We start from the raw sequence: 18,306 nt of genomic DNA on the forward strand, positions 1-18,306 counted from the left end.
CAGTGTAAGCCGCCGGGCAGGCCCGCAGAGAGCGTGCCGTTGGCGATTGCCTGCCCAAAACGGGTGAGGGGGGCGGGGAAACACAAATACAAAACAAAGTATAGGAAATTCACAGGCTACTTCCAAATTCGAATTCCCATTTCTCAGCTCTGGCGAGATTTATAGTTGTATAAATAAACCCGCACACAATAGGCAGGTGGCGATAGAGTAGTGTGTTAAGAGGCATGGAAGGGTCCTTCAGGCGTTTCGGGGGGACAGCCTCGTTTTCTTATCGATTGTTGCCTGCTTTGGGGAATCCCCGCTCAGGAGGCGCTGAATGGCACCTGTGCGTGGTTGTGTTGCTCTCTTCACTGCGTTGGTAGGGCTTTACTCCCCGGTTAGTGCGCATAGGGTTGCAGCCCAAGAGACTGAGCCTATGCAGCGTTGCAGGGTGGTCTTGTCCGTGCTCTTTCAGAAGTTAAGCCCCGCTGAAAGTATAAGGGGACTCGGTTCCAAGTAATTGTATGCAATAGGATTGCAGTCTCGGACGCGCAGAGCGGTGGAGAGGACTGCGATGGTTCCCGGCCGCGTACCTCTTTAAGCTGCAAAGCCTAACCCCATTTACCTGGTAAGCCCCATTTAATTTGGTGGGATTTACTCCTGAGTAGGCATGGTTAGGATTGCACTGTAAACTATGAGATGCCTTTTGTGTGGTGGGGGGGGGGGATACTTAGCTATCCAAAGCAATGGATTAGCTTCAATTAAATCATTTAGCCCCGATGTATGTCACAAGACAGGTCATGAGATCCTGAATTGTACTGCAGCACGATCAGTTGATTCTCGCTAATTTTTAACGCGTTTTGTAATGACACAAACGAATATCAGTTAATGCGGATTAGCTATGGCTTCAGAAACGCAGATAAAAACTTCTATTTCATCTATAAGAATGACACACTCGCCTTTTAACCGCTCTGGCTGTGCTTAAAGTGTGTTAAGGAGCAATTAATTGTTTCTTGCATCATTTGGGCTGCAATCCTAAACACATTTACTGGATAAACCCTTCTGCCATTGGACACAATGAGACTTACCATTGAGTAAACGTCCATAGAACCACCATGTTGACATATGACAGACCTTTTCCCGCCCCATTGTTCACAATCATCACCACCCCTGTATATTTATGTAAGCGCAATTGCAATAAAAGTGGCTCTTGTTCATGAAACTTAAGATACTCCGCTTTAAAAGTACCTTTCCGTGCAATTCACATTTTCTGGGAAGGAATGTGTTTAGGGCTGCAAGGTTTGTTCCTCATTATAAGATGAGCGATAAATTACCGGAGTCCCCCCTCTCCTGCATATTTGTGGGAGAAATAAGAATGCCGGCCCACATTAATTATCCTATGGAGCCAGAGGACAATGCAATCCTATGCACGCTTACTCAGAAGTAAGAAGCCCTAGTGCGTCCAATGGAACTTACTCTAAGTAGATAATGCTGAGCAGGATTACTTGGGAGTCGGGTCTGTTAAATTGCGCGCGCCCCGTTGAAAGCAGCTGCTCCTCAAAGAAAAACGTGGTTTACCAAATGCTGGGTGGTTGTGCATTCCCCCCCCCGCCCCCTCCACTTTTCATTCCATGCGCGCCGTGAAGTGGAGGGCAAAAAGGCAGGGTAATCTCACCAGGTGCTAGCCAGATGTGGCGGGACTCCAACTCCCATCATCCTCAGCGGGCAGTGCCAATGGAAAGGGATGCTGGGAGTTGAAGTCTCGCAATGTTTGGCGAACCCCCGCCTCGGGTACCCGGTACCCGTCAACTTGCTCCGTGCGTGTGGATGGTTGGTTGGTTTTGAGGGTCTATAAAGAGCAATTGAGTGCGGCTCCAGGCTCCCTCGCGTTCCCGTCTTCCTCGCCCCCCCCCCCGGAAGCCTGTTATTCTAAGTCAGAGGACCCCTCCCAAGTGTAACTAGGCAGCTGTCCTGCCGCCGGCCCGCCATGGCGACCACTGGGCGTGTGCCGTGCCCCAGCCGAGGCTGAAGGCTTCGGCCGCCGCCTCCTTGGGGAAAGACGTTAGATGAGGAGGAGGCCGCGGGCCGCCTTCCCGCGCTTTTTCCTGAGGAGAGGCGGGAGCCCCTTCTCTCGGTGATGCTTCCTTCCCAGTGACAGCCCGACACGGACATAGCGAGAAGTGTTGTGGAGATGCCTGCTACACGTGTAGCAGGAGGAGGAAAGGGGAGAAAGAGGCTCTGCCCTTTTCAGATAGTAGATTGAAGAAATCTCTTTTTTAACGCTCGTTTTTTGTAGGCAAGGGAATGAAAAATTCTCTGCAAACCGAAAGTTGGCTTCTGAGGCAGTAGGCTGTGGCAAAAGTGAAACCCTAGATCAGGCTACCCCGACCAGGTATCCTGCTATCCAATGGATTCCCTCACAAGGGATTGTCCTCTGCTTTTCTTTGGACTATCTCAGTGAGGGAGAGATAGGGGGTCGTCTTCTGAGCAGCCCAGGACTACAATTGAGGGGTTCAGGCCCTTGGGCTGGAGAGATTTGGAAAGGAGAAGAAAATAAAGTTTCCAGCATCTAAAGACCCTTATGCAAGTCTATGATGCTACCACACTTGGGGTCGCTTCACCTCAAAAAGAATAGAGTTGGAAAAGGTACAGAAAATGTTCCAAGAGGATGGAGCGACTCTCCTATGAAGAATGGTTGCAGGATTTGGAAATTTTTTAGTTTAGATAAAAGCTGAGTACAAGGCAACATGATAGAAGTATGCATGGGATAGAGAAGCCAGATAGAAGAAAAAAGTTTTTCTCCCTCTCTTATGGCACTAGAACTCAGATCCAATGAAACTGAATTCTGGAAGATTCGGGACGTAGAAAAGAAAGTCCTTCTTTATGCAGCACATAGTTAAACAATGGAACTCCCTCCCTCAGGAGGCAGTGATGACCACCAACTTGGATGGCTTTAAAAGAGGGTTGGACAAATTCATAGATAAGGCTATTGATGGCAATTAGCCATGATGCCTATGCCCCCGCTTCCAATGTTGAAGGTGGCATACCTCTGAATATCAGCTGCTGAGAATCACAAGTAGGAAGAGTGTTGTTTTGCTTATATTCTGCTTGTGGCTTTCCTATTGGGGCATCTCGTAGGATGCTGGACTAGATGGGCCTTTGGCCTGATTCAGCAGCTGGGCTCTTTTTACGTACTACCTTCAGTGTCAGAGGTACTGTGTCTCTGGATGCTAGTTCCTCCAGGTAGAACTGAGAATGTCCCCTGACTGAAACCCGGGAGAGCTGCCGCCAGTCAGTGTATGCAATATTGATCTAGATGGACCAATGGTCTGACTCTGTACAGGGCCACTTGTCATGTATTTTTAAGAAAACAATCCTTATGTTTTGACAAAGGATTTTTCTTACCAGAAAACAGTGGTCTGGACTGGACAGTAGAGGACACAAGGCTGTTAACGTGATGGAAAAGAAGGCTAAATTCAGGTAAGAAACACTTAAACAGAAGATCCTGTACCTAAAACTCAGCTGTGTTGTTGCTAGTGCTTAAATAGTTCGGGGGGGGGGCAACAGTTTGTGAACAAGGATTGCTACCACTGCAGTGGAACTAGAAGCTGTAATATTACACAAGAAGCACACAGTAGTGTGATCAAATTATTTTTGTCTGTGCTACAGATTCCTGGATGTCAGACTTTCCCCTCACTTTATTTATTCATTTATTACCTTTCCTCTAAGGAACTCAAAGTGGTGTATACAGTTCTCCCCCTTCCCCTTTTATCCTCACAGCAACCCTGTGAGGTCTGTTAGGCTGAGAGACAGTGACTGTCCTGAAGTTGGCCCTTGAACATCATGGCTGAACTTCAACAAGAAGGAGCCTTCTTCCTGCTCAGTACATTATCTCTGGTAAATTTACAGAGAAATGTGGTGCATTCTCAGACCTCCCTTTGCTGGAGGAGAGTGCTCATTCAACCACCAAAATATTTTTTTTGCCAGATGGTCTAGAATATATTGTTTAACAACACCACAGTTTTTCCTTTCCACTGAATGCTGTGAGGCTTGGCTTCTCTTTTCTTGACCATTAATTCTTCAATAATTTCTTTGCAGATTGATTTTGTAGGTTTATTTTTAGTTCTGGAAGAGTAATCAAGTCTGAGCTTGTCTTAAGTGATTGATAAAAGAGTTGTTTGATAAACCTAGGTTGTAGAGAAGCTGGAGTTGAAAGAAACATCACCTCCCGCAGGTTGCATGCACTCACTGTGTCCCACTGTCACTTCTGGACTAACAGGTTTTGTGGGTTTTGAAACAGTACAGAATGCTGCAAAACCTGCATTAAGGAGGGTGAGTCTGCAGGCCACAATCAGACATCCTTCTTCCACATCACTTTTTACTCTAGGGGGAAAACCCTATAATCTTGTCGTGAAGTAGGGTAGAAAATTCTACATGGACATTTTCCCAGTGCTTTCTTTCTCCATGAAAAATGTTCTGTTTTATAAATTCATTAGTAACCATGAATGGATGCCAGTTGCAAATATTATAATAGGGAAGCTGAGTAGTTCCAACACTTAGCTTTGTTTACTAAATACAAGTATAGTACAAGAAGCATTCTAAATTAGAACACTTTCTAGGCATCAGAAATTTTTCCAGATGGTGTAATATGCATTGGATGTTTTTTAAAAAAAGAAATTGTATGAAAAAAATTCTGGAAAATCCACATCATTGCTTTCTCGGGACTGGCCCGCAGGAATTGACCTATCATATATCATCAGTTGATCAATATAACTATATAATATAGTTATTTGTAACAATTTTAGCAGATGTCTCAGACATATTGATAAAGTATGGTGTGGTTTTGTTGTTCTAATAACGCTGTTATTTTAAAAATATTTGGCTATTATTTGACAATGTTTGACCATCCAATTGATCATTTTTTTTAAATTTTTTGGCCAGTCAAATGTGCAGCCCTGGCCTATCTCCTAGTTTCTCTAGCTTTAGAAACAGCAACAGTATTTTCTATATGTATTAGGCTACATATACTCTTTCATACTAAGGCAAATGGAGGCTGCAGACAATTACTTTTATAATTTTCCCTGTCTTAGCATGTTCTTTCTTGTACCAAAGCCCTTGATGTTCCCTAGAACCAGAAATTCAGACAGGCTTGTTCAAGAATGTGGTCGCTCACGGAATTGACTGTTGTCATCAAGTTACACCATTCCTGAAAGCCTTGAACTGACTGCCAATTAGAAACTGGGCTAAGTTCAAAGTACAGGTATTGGTATACAAAGCCTCATACAGCTGGTGACCACGATACCTTATCCATTATATATCTGGTGCTGTTGCTTTGAGGTCCTGCTAGTGGATTTCCCATAGTGGGCATCTGGTTGGCCACTGTGAGAAAAGGATGCTAGACTAAATGGACCTTTGGCTGATCCAGCTTCAGGGCTCTACTTATGTTCTTTATTGGTCACTGCACTCTGTAGGAAAGGGCCTTCTACAGATACTGTCACATCAAGAGGTCTAATATGTGCAGTGTAGGAAATGGGCCTTTACTAGAAGCCCATAAGCAAGCAGTACCTGAGCACAAACGCAGCAGCACTCTCCAGTTTCAAATGCAGCATCATTCTGAATGAACTGGGGCCCAGGGAAGAGTGCTCACTCGATCCTACTTCTGTGCTTTGTGAAAGTCTTAAGTTACCTAGGGACTTGAAAGCTTAGTGGCAAAAAGTGCTTATCTTCTTTATCTTCTTTATTTTAAGTTCAAAGTTTATAAAAACACAGACACAGCCTTGTCATAAAGGAGGTTCAGGTGGCCAGTTCGCTCCTCCGCGTCTGATTGGGAATCGCAGGATCTCGTACCGTGTGACATACACTTGGAACCGAGGTGGGAGATTAAAAGAACTCCGTATCAGGTAATAGACATGCTTATGTTTTATATCTTATTTGTAGGGCTTATTAACTTAATATGAAAAGTAGTCGTGTCCAGTAAGTATATTTTTATTGTATTCATTTTAAAACGTTGATCCGGCTTCATCAGTCGAATCAAACAGGGGAAGTAATTTTCATTTAAAAGATTCCCCCACCTCCACTTTCCCCTTCCACAAAGGAGCTGCTCAAAGCAGGTTAAACTTAAAAAGCAAACGTAAAAAAGCAACAGTAATCAGATAATTAAAACACAGATTTACCAAACTCTGAACAGCAGCAAAAACAAATATCTGTACTTCTAATTGATACATTAAGCAGCAGCAGATTCACAAGTTTGTTAACAAGGAAAGTTTTTAACCTCACTTTTGAGGAAGGGTGAGGGGAAAATGTCATGTAAAAGATGTTTTTTAGTGGTGGACTTAAATGGAGGAATTAGCATTTATGTGTGAAGTTCCTGTTTGTTCATCTTTGGCTGAAAGTTTATAGATAATAAATATATGCTAATAAGCACTGAGAGATATGTTTTTCAGACACCTGGCTAGGAAATTCCTTTACTTGTGGATGAAGAAGGCATTTGGAAGGGTCCTCCCTTCTAGTGCCAGGTAAGCAAAGCAAGTTCTTTGCTTAAAAATGATAAGTATTTCTCTGTGAAACTGGTCTACACAAGTGGACTTATGGCTTGTGCATGTGTAAAAAGTGATTACAGAGTGTTATTTTACATAGAACATGAAACTACACTTTGGCCAAATCTGCTTCAGTCTGCAGTTTCAGATCCTGATTTGGGGGCAACTTGCAAACCATGCTTTTTTGTTGAGTCTGAACCATCACAGCCTACTGGAACACCAGGATGTTGAAATCCACAGCCTTTCATTGTTTACAGTGTCACCTGTGCTGTGATATTTTGGGAGAGACTTATTTCTCTGGGCTTTTATTGCTGGTACAAAATGAAGAAAATCACTCATAAGAATTATTGAAACTATAATTGTCTTTAGGAACACTTGTTCACAGATGAAGGGCATGTTTTAGCTCACAGTTCAGCATGCTTAAATGTTGTTGATTTCAGCAGGACTAGAGCAGTCCAGTCTGTGAACTGGAAGTGAAAAAAATGATGACTGAACAGATAAAGGGCAGAAGTTTACAATAATTGATTTAATATTGTGTGTATGTTTCCATTGTCTTATATGTTTTGTATTCTTTCCTTTTCTAGGCGCTATTATCATCAGAAGATACTGCGGAAAACCTTTGGAGGGTGGAAGGAAGAATGGTGGGTTATTTGGAAAGAATGGAAGCTCACCATCCGGGCTGACTGCCATTACAGGTCTGTTAAATGTACTTTCTAATACTACAGAGAAAAGAAATCCCCTGTTTGTTGTAATGTGTCAAAAAGCAAGCTGTGCTATCCTAGTCAGCACGCAGCCAGGCATGTTGGTGTTTCTACAGTTCAGTTCAGTTTTCCTAAGTGCATGCATTTCTTCCTGTGCTCTTACTAGGAAGATACATTGGTCCAAACCATGGCTTGCGCTAACCATAGTTTAGAGCCCAAATCATCCTCAGTTTGATCATTACAAACAGGACAAAAAAGGGGGTCAGGGATGCATTGCATCACTGCTTTTCTTCTTCCTTGATATGTACAGCTGAAGGTAATTGTCCTGCAGTTCTGTACATTTATATTTATTTTCCATGATCATCCAAACCACTTTCTCATAGGCTGCCTGCACTGGTAATTCACTGCTGTTTCTTTCCATTTCGGTGTTTCATGGCCAGTCACTTGGCCACCAAAATTCCTCTCTGGAACCACACTATATGTAGTTTGCCAATTCCTAGGCTTTGGGTATCCATGCAAATACAGCATGGACTCATCAACATATTTTGATGAATAATTGCTTTTCAAATAAATTCACAAAAGCTACTATCAGTCAGAAACCCTCTCTATTGTCTTTTTGGCACCTACGAAATATGCTTCTCTTTCAACAAGGTCTCTTTGTCCCAGCTGGTATCTGTCCTGTATTTGAACTGACTCCTGTATGTGCTCCTGTTGCTTTTATAATTGATTTTAAAACTATATATGTGTGTGTGTGTGTGTGTGTGTGTGTGTGTGTGTAACTGTTTTATATTTGTTACTATATTGCAGACTGCTTTGGGGCAGCTTGTGGGAAGCAATTCATAAATGAAATAAATAACAAGCACAGCAGTAATAATTACTAGCCCACAAAAGTTTTTACTAGGCCGTCTGCCTACACATAACCCGTACACAGTCATTTTTAAACAAAAAAGGAACAAACTTCTCTACCTGGAAGGGATTCTTATTTGCCTTAGGCAAGCAAGCAAGTGGTTGTTTCCGAGCCTGTTTTGCCACCTGTGTAAATAAATGAATACTTTCTGTGTTGCAAAAAATTACAATGCAAAAGCATTCCTCAATAGTAATTTGGAATGAATCATCTGTATAGCAAATGGGTAGGCTGGGTTCTGACCCTTATTTGCTTTTGTTGGCCAGGTATTTCCTGTACAACCTGATCTTTCGGGCCTGGAAGTCCTACGTACTCCTGCAGCGAGAGAAGAAGGTGACTTATTGTGTTGCAGATTCACACGGTGAGAGAATAGAATCTGTTGTGGAAGAATGTAGAATGGAGTAGGGAACTTGTAGCCCTCCAGTTGTTGTCAGGCTACAACTCTCACCACCCTTGAACTTTGTCCAGGTTGGCTCAGACTGTTTGGGAGATGGAGTCAAGCAACATCTGGAGGACCACAGTTTCCTCAGCCCTGCAGTAGAAGAGCCTGGGTTGCTGTGTCCATGCTCTTCCAGTGCAGATGGCAGCCTGCTTGAACCCAGCACCGAGCCTTTTCTCTGCATATTTTGCTGTGTGTTAAATTAATCCCAGCTATCGAAGGAAGCCTCTGCCAAAGCTCAAGGGGTTCTCCATCTGCTCTGCAGTATTTCTGAACAGCAACATGTATTTTGCATTTAGAGTTTTGTTGCAGCCAGCACATTATTGGATAGTTCTCTGAAAACCTTGCTTGTTGTGAAATCCATGAATTTCTACTGGGATCTTTAATCTTACAGGACAACAGTGCAAACGGTGTTGATATATCTACTAAATAAACATTACATTAGCATCAGTAATTTAACAGACATTTTGCTTAGCTAGCAAGTTGCATTGCTAATTTAATGACACCTAAGTGGCGCCACCCATCTTTTCCTTACAATTGTCTTTTTCAATAAGCTTTAGCCCCGTGCTCTGTATCCCCAGTTGAACCAAAGATTGTTCAACTGCATTGGCTTATCTTTACTCATTGCTCCCTCTTTTCAGTTTCCTTTCCCACCCTCCCCATGCTTTGCTGTTTCTCCCAGTGTAGAGAGGCAAGCACCTATGTATTTTTTTTTCACTGGAGAAAAAAAATACCCTTCTGGTTTTCAGATAAGGAAAGTGGGGGGTAGGACAAAGCATTACTCTCCCTACCCCCAGTGTTGCTGCTCTGATCAAAAGTGGAGCAACACTTCCAGCAGCTGTTTTCAGGCATAAATACTATATGTGAGGCATCATCATGTATTAGTTGGTCCAGATGTCTTGGGAAGACATCTTTTTGCCCTGGTGGAACCATATTATTATTTCTTGTTTGTTTGTGCTATTTCCAGACCTTTTAATTCTCAAAGTTTCTAAGCTGGGTGCATAGAAATTAAAAGCATATGACAGATAAGATAAATGAAATTTAAGTATAAAAACAAAAAACTTTTCCAAAATGCCTGCTGAAATAGAAATGTCTTTTTCAAGCACCTGAAATTGAACAAGGATTGTTCTACTGTTTTCTTATATGCTGCTTTTTATAGTTTTGTGCTATGTCTGTATACTGCTAAGAGATACTTAAGTATTGACTGGTTTAGAAATGCTAATAAGTAAAAGTAAAATAATAAGTAAAATAATCAATCTGGAGATCCCATCATGGACTTACTACATTCCATTTGGCCTTCAGAGTCCTATTCATGTGAGTTCCAGAACTATGAAGCATTTAAGGTGCCATTCCTCCCTCTGTCCCCAGTGTAGCCCTATTTGCAGCTGCTTGTTGCAAAGTGCCCTTGCAGTCCTCCTGATGAGATACGAAGTTCCTTTTGTGTCTGAAAACAGTCTGATGTCAGTCTTTTGACCAACCACGCCTCTCTCCTGGAGCCAGGCTTTTTCCGTATGGGCCAAAAAGGATTGAGAAGTTATGTGTATTGGACAAAAATATGGAATCTTTAAAATACTCGTGCCTGCCATTAAAACCATGGCTTCACATTTTTCACAGCAGCAAAAATGAAAACGCTTTGGACATGGCAGCGCTGGCTGAGCTATGTGGAATTGCGCCGGATGAAGCGCCGAATGCACTTGGAGGCCTTCAAGTTCAAGGAAAAGAGTGCCTTGCGGTGAGAACTGGTTCAGGTTCAAACAAGGGTTAATGGGGCACATGGCGCTCCTCTTCCATCTTTCTACATATTCCAACCCTGAAACAATTAAGTAATTAATATCTCACCTTTTTCTCCATGGAGCTCATGGCAGTCTTAGTCTGACACTCTAAACACTATACCACGTTGGCTTTCAATTCCACACTTCAGTGCAGACTCGCTCAACCTCAACACTCAAGGTGGCATACACCGTTTTCTCTTATTTAATCCCCACAACAACTTTGTGAGGTAGGTTAAGTTGAGAGGCAGTGACTAGCACAAGGTCACCACCCAGTAAGCTTCATGCCTGGGTGGGAATTTGAACCTTGGTCTTCCAGGTCCTAGTATAATGCTCTAACCACCATACCACACTGGTTTGTGCTCCTGCTTTTAATTGCTGTGTTTTTTTTTAAAATAAAAAAAGAATGTTTTTCATGTTGTTCTATGTTGCCACCAGCACTTAGTGCCACAAGAGCTGATGATACATGTTAATGATAAATAAATAGATTTCCAAGGAAACAATAACTCACCCACCTCCAAGAAGACAGTTTTTGAAAACTACTGTAATACGTAAAGAATGCTATTCAGTTAGTTGGTTGACATGGTAAGTTGTTTATGTCATGTAAAGGATCAAAAAGGGACCAAAAACATTGGGTATCTCTATGGCAGCCTTACCAACCAAGTGCCCTTCAAATGTTTTGGACTACAACTCCCATCAGACCTAGCATCACATGACCTTGGTGGCTGGGGCTGATGGGAGCTTTAGTCAAAGATGTTGGGAGAGCACCACATTGACAAATGCTGTTCTAAGAAGCAGATGGGGCTCTATAGTTCTCCAGCACATACATTCATAAAACTCTTTGTTTTCATCAGAGTTAAAGTCTAAAGTGTGTCCTAACCTTTTTATTTTCAACAGACTTGCATGGAGGTTGTGGAGAAAGAGATGGTCACAGAATCAAGTAGCTTGTGAAATGGATGGTCAGGCTCTACAGCATTGGGCCCAAGGCTTACAGTTTCGTGTGAGTGCTGGGAATATCAACCCTTTAAACCCTGTGTGCCTTTGTGTTGTGTGCACAGACTAACACTGGCCAAAGGCCCAGATTCAGTGTTCTCTGACAACCAGTGCAAGGGCTGTTGTAGTAGCATAATAAAGCACAATATGAAATCCAGTTCAAGAGTTACGCTAGCAGAGGTTTTGTTGTGGAACTGGTTGTGCAACAAGAAGTATAGAAGCTAGTGCAAACTGTGGCACAACTATCCATGTGAACCATGCTGGCTCTTTTCACCTTCTCTTGCACAAGCCATTCTTGCTCGTGCAAGTGTAACTAGCACACAGCTGAATTTCGCCCATTAGCTAACAAAATTATTATTATTTAATTGCTTCTGTTTGTAATGATGGGTGCAATTTCTGTGAATCGTTTGCAGATAAGATCTGCCTTGCCTCTTCTTTCACTGCCTTGTTTTCGGACCCTTATTCTTCCTGTTCATCCTTGTTGTCAGGCCTGGCTCAAATGGAAGGAGTGCTATACGTGCATCCAGGATGAGAGAAAGGAGGAGGCCAGGGCAGTGATGCATGAGCAGCACAGGGAGATGTGGAGGGCCATGAAATCCTGGCATGTCTATGTGCAAATCCGAAGAGAGAAGGAGCATCAGCACAGTGAGTTGCGCACAGTGCTTTGGGACAAAATAGAGTTGATTTCTCTTCCAACACCACAGAGTGATGCATTTCTTCTAAGAGAGAAGTTTTTGTTTTTCCCTTGGGGTGTTGGTTGTCTCCAAGTGGGCTTAGGCATCTTCTATTGCTCAAAGACAGGAATCTCGGTGATTGCACTGCCAGTATAGGATGGCCTGGTCCAGAACTGCAGAAAATCTCCACTGCCAAGAAATCCAGTAGACCACTAAAAGCCTGTACAGAAGGGTGTAGCATAATATTTCAAATGTGATGACTTTATTGCTTTGTTTGATAAGGGTGGAGCATAGTAGAAAACCATGTCTGGATGCCTTTGAGAGCTAAATACATCTGTGTGCCAAAAAAACCCTCTCTAGTTGGAGATTTCAGGAAAAGCTGTTATTCAGTGGGAGCAGCTCCATTGAGAGGGGAGATCCCATTTCCTTAATTGCTGGAAGGTGACTTTAGTAGAATTCAGCATGAATCTCTGAATTTCTGGAAAGGCTGTGAAATTAGAGCAGGGGTCAGCAACCTTTTCCAGCTGTGGGCCGGTCCACTGTCCCTCAGACCATGTGGTGGGCCGGAGTATTTTTTTTTGGGGGGGTGAACGAATTCCTATGCTCCACAAATCCTCAGAGATGCATTTTAAATAAAAGCACACATTCTGCTCATGTAAAAACACCAGGCAGGCCCCACAAATAACCCAGAGATACATTTTAAATAAAAGGACACATTCTACTCATGTAAAAACACGCTGATTCTGACTGTCCACAGGCCGGATTGAGAAGGCGATTGGGCCACATCCAGCCCCAGGGCCTTAGGTTGCCTACCCCTGACTTAGAGATACTGCAGGTGGAGCTCAGTCCCTCTGCCCTTGTATTCCTGCGCCTAATTCAATTCTAAAATAATCTTAGAAGCAGAATTCCACTCTCCTGTCACAGAACACCGAATTGTAGAGTAAACAATATAAAAGTCCTGTTTTCATTTTGCTTTTAGTGATTCAGCACATTTTGTGTGTGTGCTCCTAAAGAATCACAGAAACACAGAATTATACAATTGGAAAGTATCCAAGGGTCATCTAGTCTAGCCCCCTGCTTTGCAGGAATTGCAGTCCTGGTCTTCCAGCCGCCACCCCGGGACAAGAGCTCTAGAACGGCCTGCTACATTGCCCCCCTAGCTCAGCCCCTTCAGCACCCACAGTGGGGGCAGAACTTCTCCTCACTCCACCTTTCTTTACAAGTTGAACAGTTGCTCCTGTGCAAATGCTAATTTGCTTTTCATGCAGAATACCATGACCCCGCATTTAAATACCATAAAAGCCCTGAAGCTGAATCAGGCCAAATTTCCATCTAGTCTAGCATCCTTATAGTGCCCAGCCAGATGCCCCAGTGGGAAGCCTGCAAGCAGGCACCATAAATTACTTTAGTTTCCAGCTCCTATTTCATACCAAAACATCTGTCACTTGAATACCCAATGCTTATGCACCACCCCCGACCCTGACCCTAGCACAGATAGGACATTTTATGCCTCTTTTGTTCCAGAGCTGGCCTTGCAGCACAACCGCACCCGGGTCCTCTTTCAGAGCTTCTCGATGTGGCGTCTGACTTGGGAACACAGACAGCAACTGCATGCCCACCAGGAGCACCTTGTTCAGCTGGCTGCGAGGGTCGCCTTGCGAAGCGTTTTCACACGATGGAAGCAGTGTATCCATATTCTCCTTGTGGGCCTTTCCAGCGGTTAGGGGGGACATGGGTAGTAAGAGTTGAGGTGCATGTGTAAAATGATACTTCTGGGTTGTTGTTTTTAAATGACTCCTTTGGAACATGAGGAACGACTCTGTATACCATATAGGTTTGTTCCAGGTCTGCAGCACTGGAGCAAAGACTGGGGAAGGCCCTGCTGTTTGATTCTGTGAGCCCTCGTGGCTCAGAGTTGGACCACTATGTCACAGTCTTTAAGAAGACATGCGTGTAAAACCATGATAAAATATTCAGAGAAGTTGATCACCGGGTGCTTATTTTCTCTTTCGCCTAACAATCAAAGGAAGGAGTGGGCACACATTTGGAAAATATATTTAAAGTAAAGGGAAGAATGTTAGGATAACGCAGATTAGCTTGGTGGAATTCACAGGTGCAGGATGTAGATTCTTCCCCATAACTTTTATCCAGGTCAGTAATAAACTACTGAAAGGTTGATCTATTCTAGCTGGTTAAGCAAACTTTTTTTCTTAACCTGAATAACAGATGTGACGTTGTGTGCCCAAAAAGCTAAGCACTATGAACGTGCTGAGCACCACTACAGATGTCACCTGCTGGTAAGAGGTTTGCCATATCTGGTGTCCTCTCTGGAATGACCTCTGACCAGGAAAAGTTGGTTCCTCCATGATGATTCTCCCATCGGGCCGCTTTCCACAGTGGCAAGCAAGCACTGTGTGTATTCAAGCAGCTGGAGGCCACTGCCAATCTCAGCTCCCTGCAGCATAATTTTAGGAAGGATGGGGCTGGAGATGAACGCGCTACAACTGGTTTGGCCCTCCATTTGTTGCTGAACTACAACTCCAATCATCCCTGGTCATTGGCCATGACTGCTGGGGCTGATGAGAGTTGAAGTTCAGCAATGTCTGGAGGGCCAAGGTTTCCCACCCCTGCACTACAGCTCCATGGCCAATGCTGTTGTACTGTTCCTCTCTATATGGCTTGTGTAGGAGAATATTCTGTGGTTTATGCTTAGACAGTATCCCACTTAATACCAAAATCTGTTGTCAGAGGCTGCCAGTTCCCCATATCTCTTCTGCATGAAGCCGATCTTTACAAATCGTAAATAAGATGGGCTATTGAAGACACACCTTTGCCTTTGTAGTAGGAGTGGCTTCTCCAGCGTGCTTCCTGCTCTTTTGCTTTTCACAGCACTGTGGGCTGAGTGCCTTGCGGAAGAATGTTACAGAAGCTTCTGTCAAGCAAATGAGGATAAACTTGGCTCATCAGCAGCACCAAGTCATGGTGAGTTTGACTGTGTTCCCTGCTTCATTTACACTAAACCGGAACCTTTAATGTGCCTTCTGGGTCACATTGGCAAGAAAACTACCGTATTTTTCGCCCTATAGGACGCACCTTTTCCTCTCCAAAAATGAAGGGGAAATGTGTGTGCATCCTATGGGGCAAATCCAGTCTTCAGGAAGCTATCAGCCAGCTCTGGGAGCCCGCGGGAGTTCCCGCCGGGCTCCCACGGCTTGCGGAGAGTTGCCTGCATCCCGAAGCCTGGGGCACGCTGAGCAGTCGCGCCTGGGCTTCGGGTAGCTCTGCGCAAGCCGCAGAAGCCCTCCCACAGCTTGCGGAGAGCTGCCTCTATCCCGAAGCCTGGGGCACGCTGAGCAGTCGCGCCCGGGCTTCGGGTAGCTCTGCGCAAGCCGCGGGAGCCCTCCCACGGCTTGCGGAGAGCAGCCTGTTCTGGGGGCTGGGGTCGGGGGAAGCTCGGGCTTCCCCCGCCAAAGCCCCGCACCTGGGAAAAAAATTCCCCCCCTTTATTTCCCCCCAAAAAAACTAGGTGCGCCCTATGGGTACCTTGTGTTCCTGAGTTGTTCCTGTGATAGATGCAGTGTAGCAAGCTATAGAAAACTCTGTGTGTGTTTGTGTGTAAAGTTAGGAACAGTTACTTACATATGGACCACTGTGTGACAACATCATGAAAGGATCTTCTTTGTGTACCTGTGCAGGCCAACAGGAGTCCCTGACTCTGACTGGGCTGGACTCAGAAATTATGGTGATGTTAGGGATAGGGAAGTAAAAGTTAGGGTTATGGAAGTTACCGTGATGTGTCAGAACAACCAATCTTCCAGGTAGCAAAAAGTTAGGTATCATAAAAAGTTAGGTCAACCATAAATAGGTTGACCTACATGTGTGCTGTTGTCCAAATAAATTGTGCCCTGTCTAACTATATACAGCATTCAGAAGTATATTTAAATCCAATTTATTGGTATTTATATAATAGTTGTATCTTACTTTTTTTGAACTTATATGATCACATGTTATGACATTTACCTACAATAATAATAAAGAGGAAGAAAAAGGATTGTCTGTTGCATTTATCATTTGCCATTGAAAGCAAACATCCCTTTGCTGCTCTGTTGATGTTTTATTTCAAAAAGACCCTCTCGGTTGGCCTATCTGTGTTTAAGGGAACCAGGCTTTAGGGTGCTTCACACTCTGTCTCTTCCAATTTTCTTTCAGCTCTTGCTCAGGTTCTGGAATGGATGGAAATCTCGTTTGGAACAGAAGGAGGAAGAGCGATACCACTCCCTGACACTGTCAGCTCATTCTCACTACAGGTGAGGAACCAACTATATTGAGGCAGCAACAGAGCTACAACCTGGTAGCTCAATTCTTTTTGAAGTTTGGAATGCTCTCATATCTTAAACCTTCTAGGCCCCAAGCTGGTTTCCTCCAGAAGTTTTGGACAACAACACACATCAACCCCAGCATCCTGCAGCCATGCTGGCCAGGGCTGATGGGAATTGTTGTCCAAAACAGCTGGCAGGCCCCAGGCCCATGTTATTACGAATGAGCTCATTCTGCCCATTCTTTCTTTGTTTCCTTTTAATCTTACATCTATTACTATTACATCTTTCCATCTCAAAGCTCACAGTGATGTTGACTGAGCTCCTGGGAATCCCCTTGTTTAAGCACTAGCTGGACATAGCCTTGCCTAGCTTTTGAAACAGGATAGTTATAATAATAATAATAATAATTATTGTTACTACTGTTTTTCATATACAGTGGTGCCCCGCAAGATGAATGCCTCGCAAGACGGAAAATTCGCTAGACGAAAGAGTTTTCCGTTTTGGAGGTGCTTCGCTAAAAGAATCTCCTATGGGCTTGCTTCGCAAGAGGAAAATGTCTTGTGAGTTCCTGCGGTTTTTTCCCCTCCCCCCCTTTTTCTAAGCCGCTAAGCCGCTTATCAGCTGATCCGATAAGCCGCTAAAAGCGCTAATCTGCTAATCCATCAATGGGCTTGCTTTGCAAGACGAAAAAACCGCTAGACAAAGAGAATCACAGAACGGATTTTTTTCGTCTTGCGAGGCACCACTGTACCACTTAATCAGTTTCCAAGCAGCAGATCAAATGTTACTCTCTGGGTCATGGGAACAGGGCAGGGAAGGGGTATCCAATGTTGGTTCCCTTTGGCAGAATTTTACTACTTCATAATTGCTCGTGTTGGCATAGGTGGCTTTGTCACTTGTTGATGGTGACAAGAGGTGCAGTTGACACTAGCAGAACTGCTTGTAACAATACAAAGCAAGTCATTGATGGCCTTACTCCATCTGCTTTTTTTGTGCTTTTGCTGGCTGAAGTCCACATGAAGCAGCACAAATGAATCCTGACTGTTGCATCCTCATTGCCCCCAAACCATGGAGACCTCTACTGGATAGCATGAGTGGCAGGTTAACCCTGTGCTTTTTCTGTTAGCACTCCTTCTGTGTCTGTAGGGAGCTATCCTTGGTCCTGAGCTGAAGGGAACTGTCCACTACGCTAGAGGCAACTGTTGACAGAACTGCATACTTTACATTTCAGGACTGTGCTGCTGCACAGGTGTCTCAGGACCTGGTCATGGCATGCCAACTGGAAAAGGCACAGGAAGGTAAGGGGGCATAGTCATCTTCAGACTATTCAGGCTCTGAATTTTCCAAGTGGAATCTGCTTTTAAGTGATACCCTTTCCCTTCTCCATATTTATCCTTTTCTCATTGTGTATTAATCCCACTCTTTAATTGTCTCTCTCCATCCTTCTCATCTTTTTCTTTCTTTCTTTCTTTCTTTCTTTCTTTCTTTCTTTCTTTCTTTCTTTCTTTAAAAAAAACACATGGTACGTGATGCTGGCCTACTTGGTTGTGTATCACCAGTCAAAGACTGATGTCTTATAGGGCCGCTTTCCCCAGCCAGACTCCCAGCTCCCATCAGCCCCACCCACCATGAACATTGGACAGAGGTGATGGGAACTGCAGCCTAGCAACAGAAAGGTCACTAGGGCAAATTTAAGTTCTGCTTTATGCAGTTCCATTGTGGTGTGGGCTCTTTCTTCAACACCCTGCTAAACTCTCTCTGCTTACTAGTAGGCCCTCCAAGCCAGCATATTTCAACCTTAGGCTCCCAGATGACTCTGGACTACAACTCCCATCACCTGTAGCCATTGGCTAAGCTGGCTGGGGATGATGGGAGTTGTAGTCCAACTGCTTCTGGGAAGCCCAGGTTGAAGAACACTGCTCTATAAAGGTAGAGAGTTGTTCCTTACTTTAAATGGAGCAGAGCCAAGTAAGTGAAGGCTGCTCTAGGGGT

At 44.0% G+C, this 18,306-nt stretch overlaps 1 protein-coding gene across 12 annotated transcripts in view; it reads left to right on the plus strand.

Annotated features, from left to right (window-relative positions):
- SFI1 (SFI1 centrin binding protein) overlaps nucleotides 1-18,306 on the plus strand; it is a 34,444-nt gene that overhangs the window by 465 nt on the left and 15,673 nt on the right. For 2 of the 12 annotated variants that reach the window (XM_083478444.1, XM_083478448.1), the window contains exons 1-15: nucleotides 210-358; nucleotides 2,276-2,371; nucleotides 3,388-3,459; nucleotides 5,727-5,879; nucleotides 6,423-6,494; nucleotides 7,100-7,210; nucleotides 8,387-8,481; nucleotides 10,174-10,291; nucleotides 11,226-11,328; nucleotides 11,810-11,966; nucleotides 13,520-13,681; nucleotides 14,222-14,292; nucleotides 14,885-14,977; nucleotides 16,205-16,302; nucleotides 17,546-17,612. In XM_083478444.1, the coding sequence (XP_083334570.1) occupies nucleotides 225-358; nucleotides 2,276-2,371; nucleotides 3,388-3,459; nucleotides 5,727-5,879; nucleotides 6,423-6,494; nucleotides 7,100-7,210; nucleotides 8,387-8,481; nucleotides 10,174-10,291; nucleotides 11,226-11,328; nucleotides 11,810-11,966; nucleotides 13,520-13,681; nucleotides 14,222-14,292; nucleotides 14,885-14,977; nucleotides 16,205-16,302; nucleotides 17,546-17,612 (1,602 nt within the window). In that variant the 5' untranslated portion in view covers nucleotides 210-224. Of the gene's footprint in view, nucleotides 1-9; nucleotides 64-209; nucleotides 608-1,670; nucleotides 1,797-1,918; nucleotides 2,114-2,275; nucleotides 2,626-3,387; nucleotides 3,460-5,726; nucleotides 5,880-6,422; nucleotides 6,495-7,099; nucleotides 7,211-8,386; nucleotides 8,482-10,173; nucleotides 10,292-11,225; nucleotides 11,329-11,809; nucleotides 11,967-13,519; nucleotides 13,682-14,221; nucleotides 14,293-14,884; nucleotides 14,978-16,204; nucleotides 16,303-17,545; nucleotides 17,613-18,306 lie in introns of those variants that run through there. The other 10 variants (XM_083478453.1, XM_083478451.1, XM_083478455.1 and 7 more) reach the window with 10 other exon arrangements.

Source organism: Podarcis liolepis (assembly GCF_965112155.1).
Source record: "Podarcis liolepis genome assembly, chromosome: 15".
NCBI classification, from domain to species: Eukaryota; Metazoa; Chordata; class Lepidosauria; order Squamata; family Lacertidae; genus Podarcis; species Podarcis liolepis.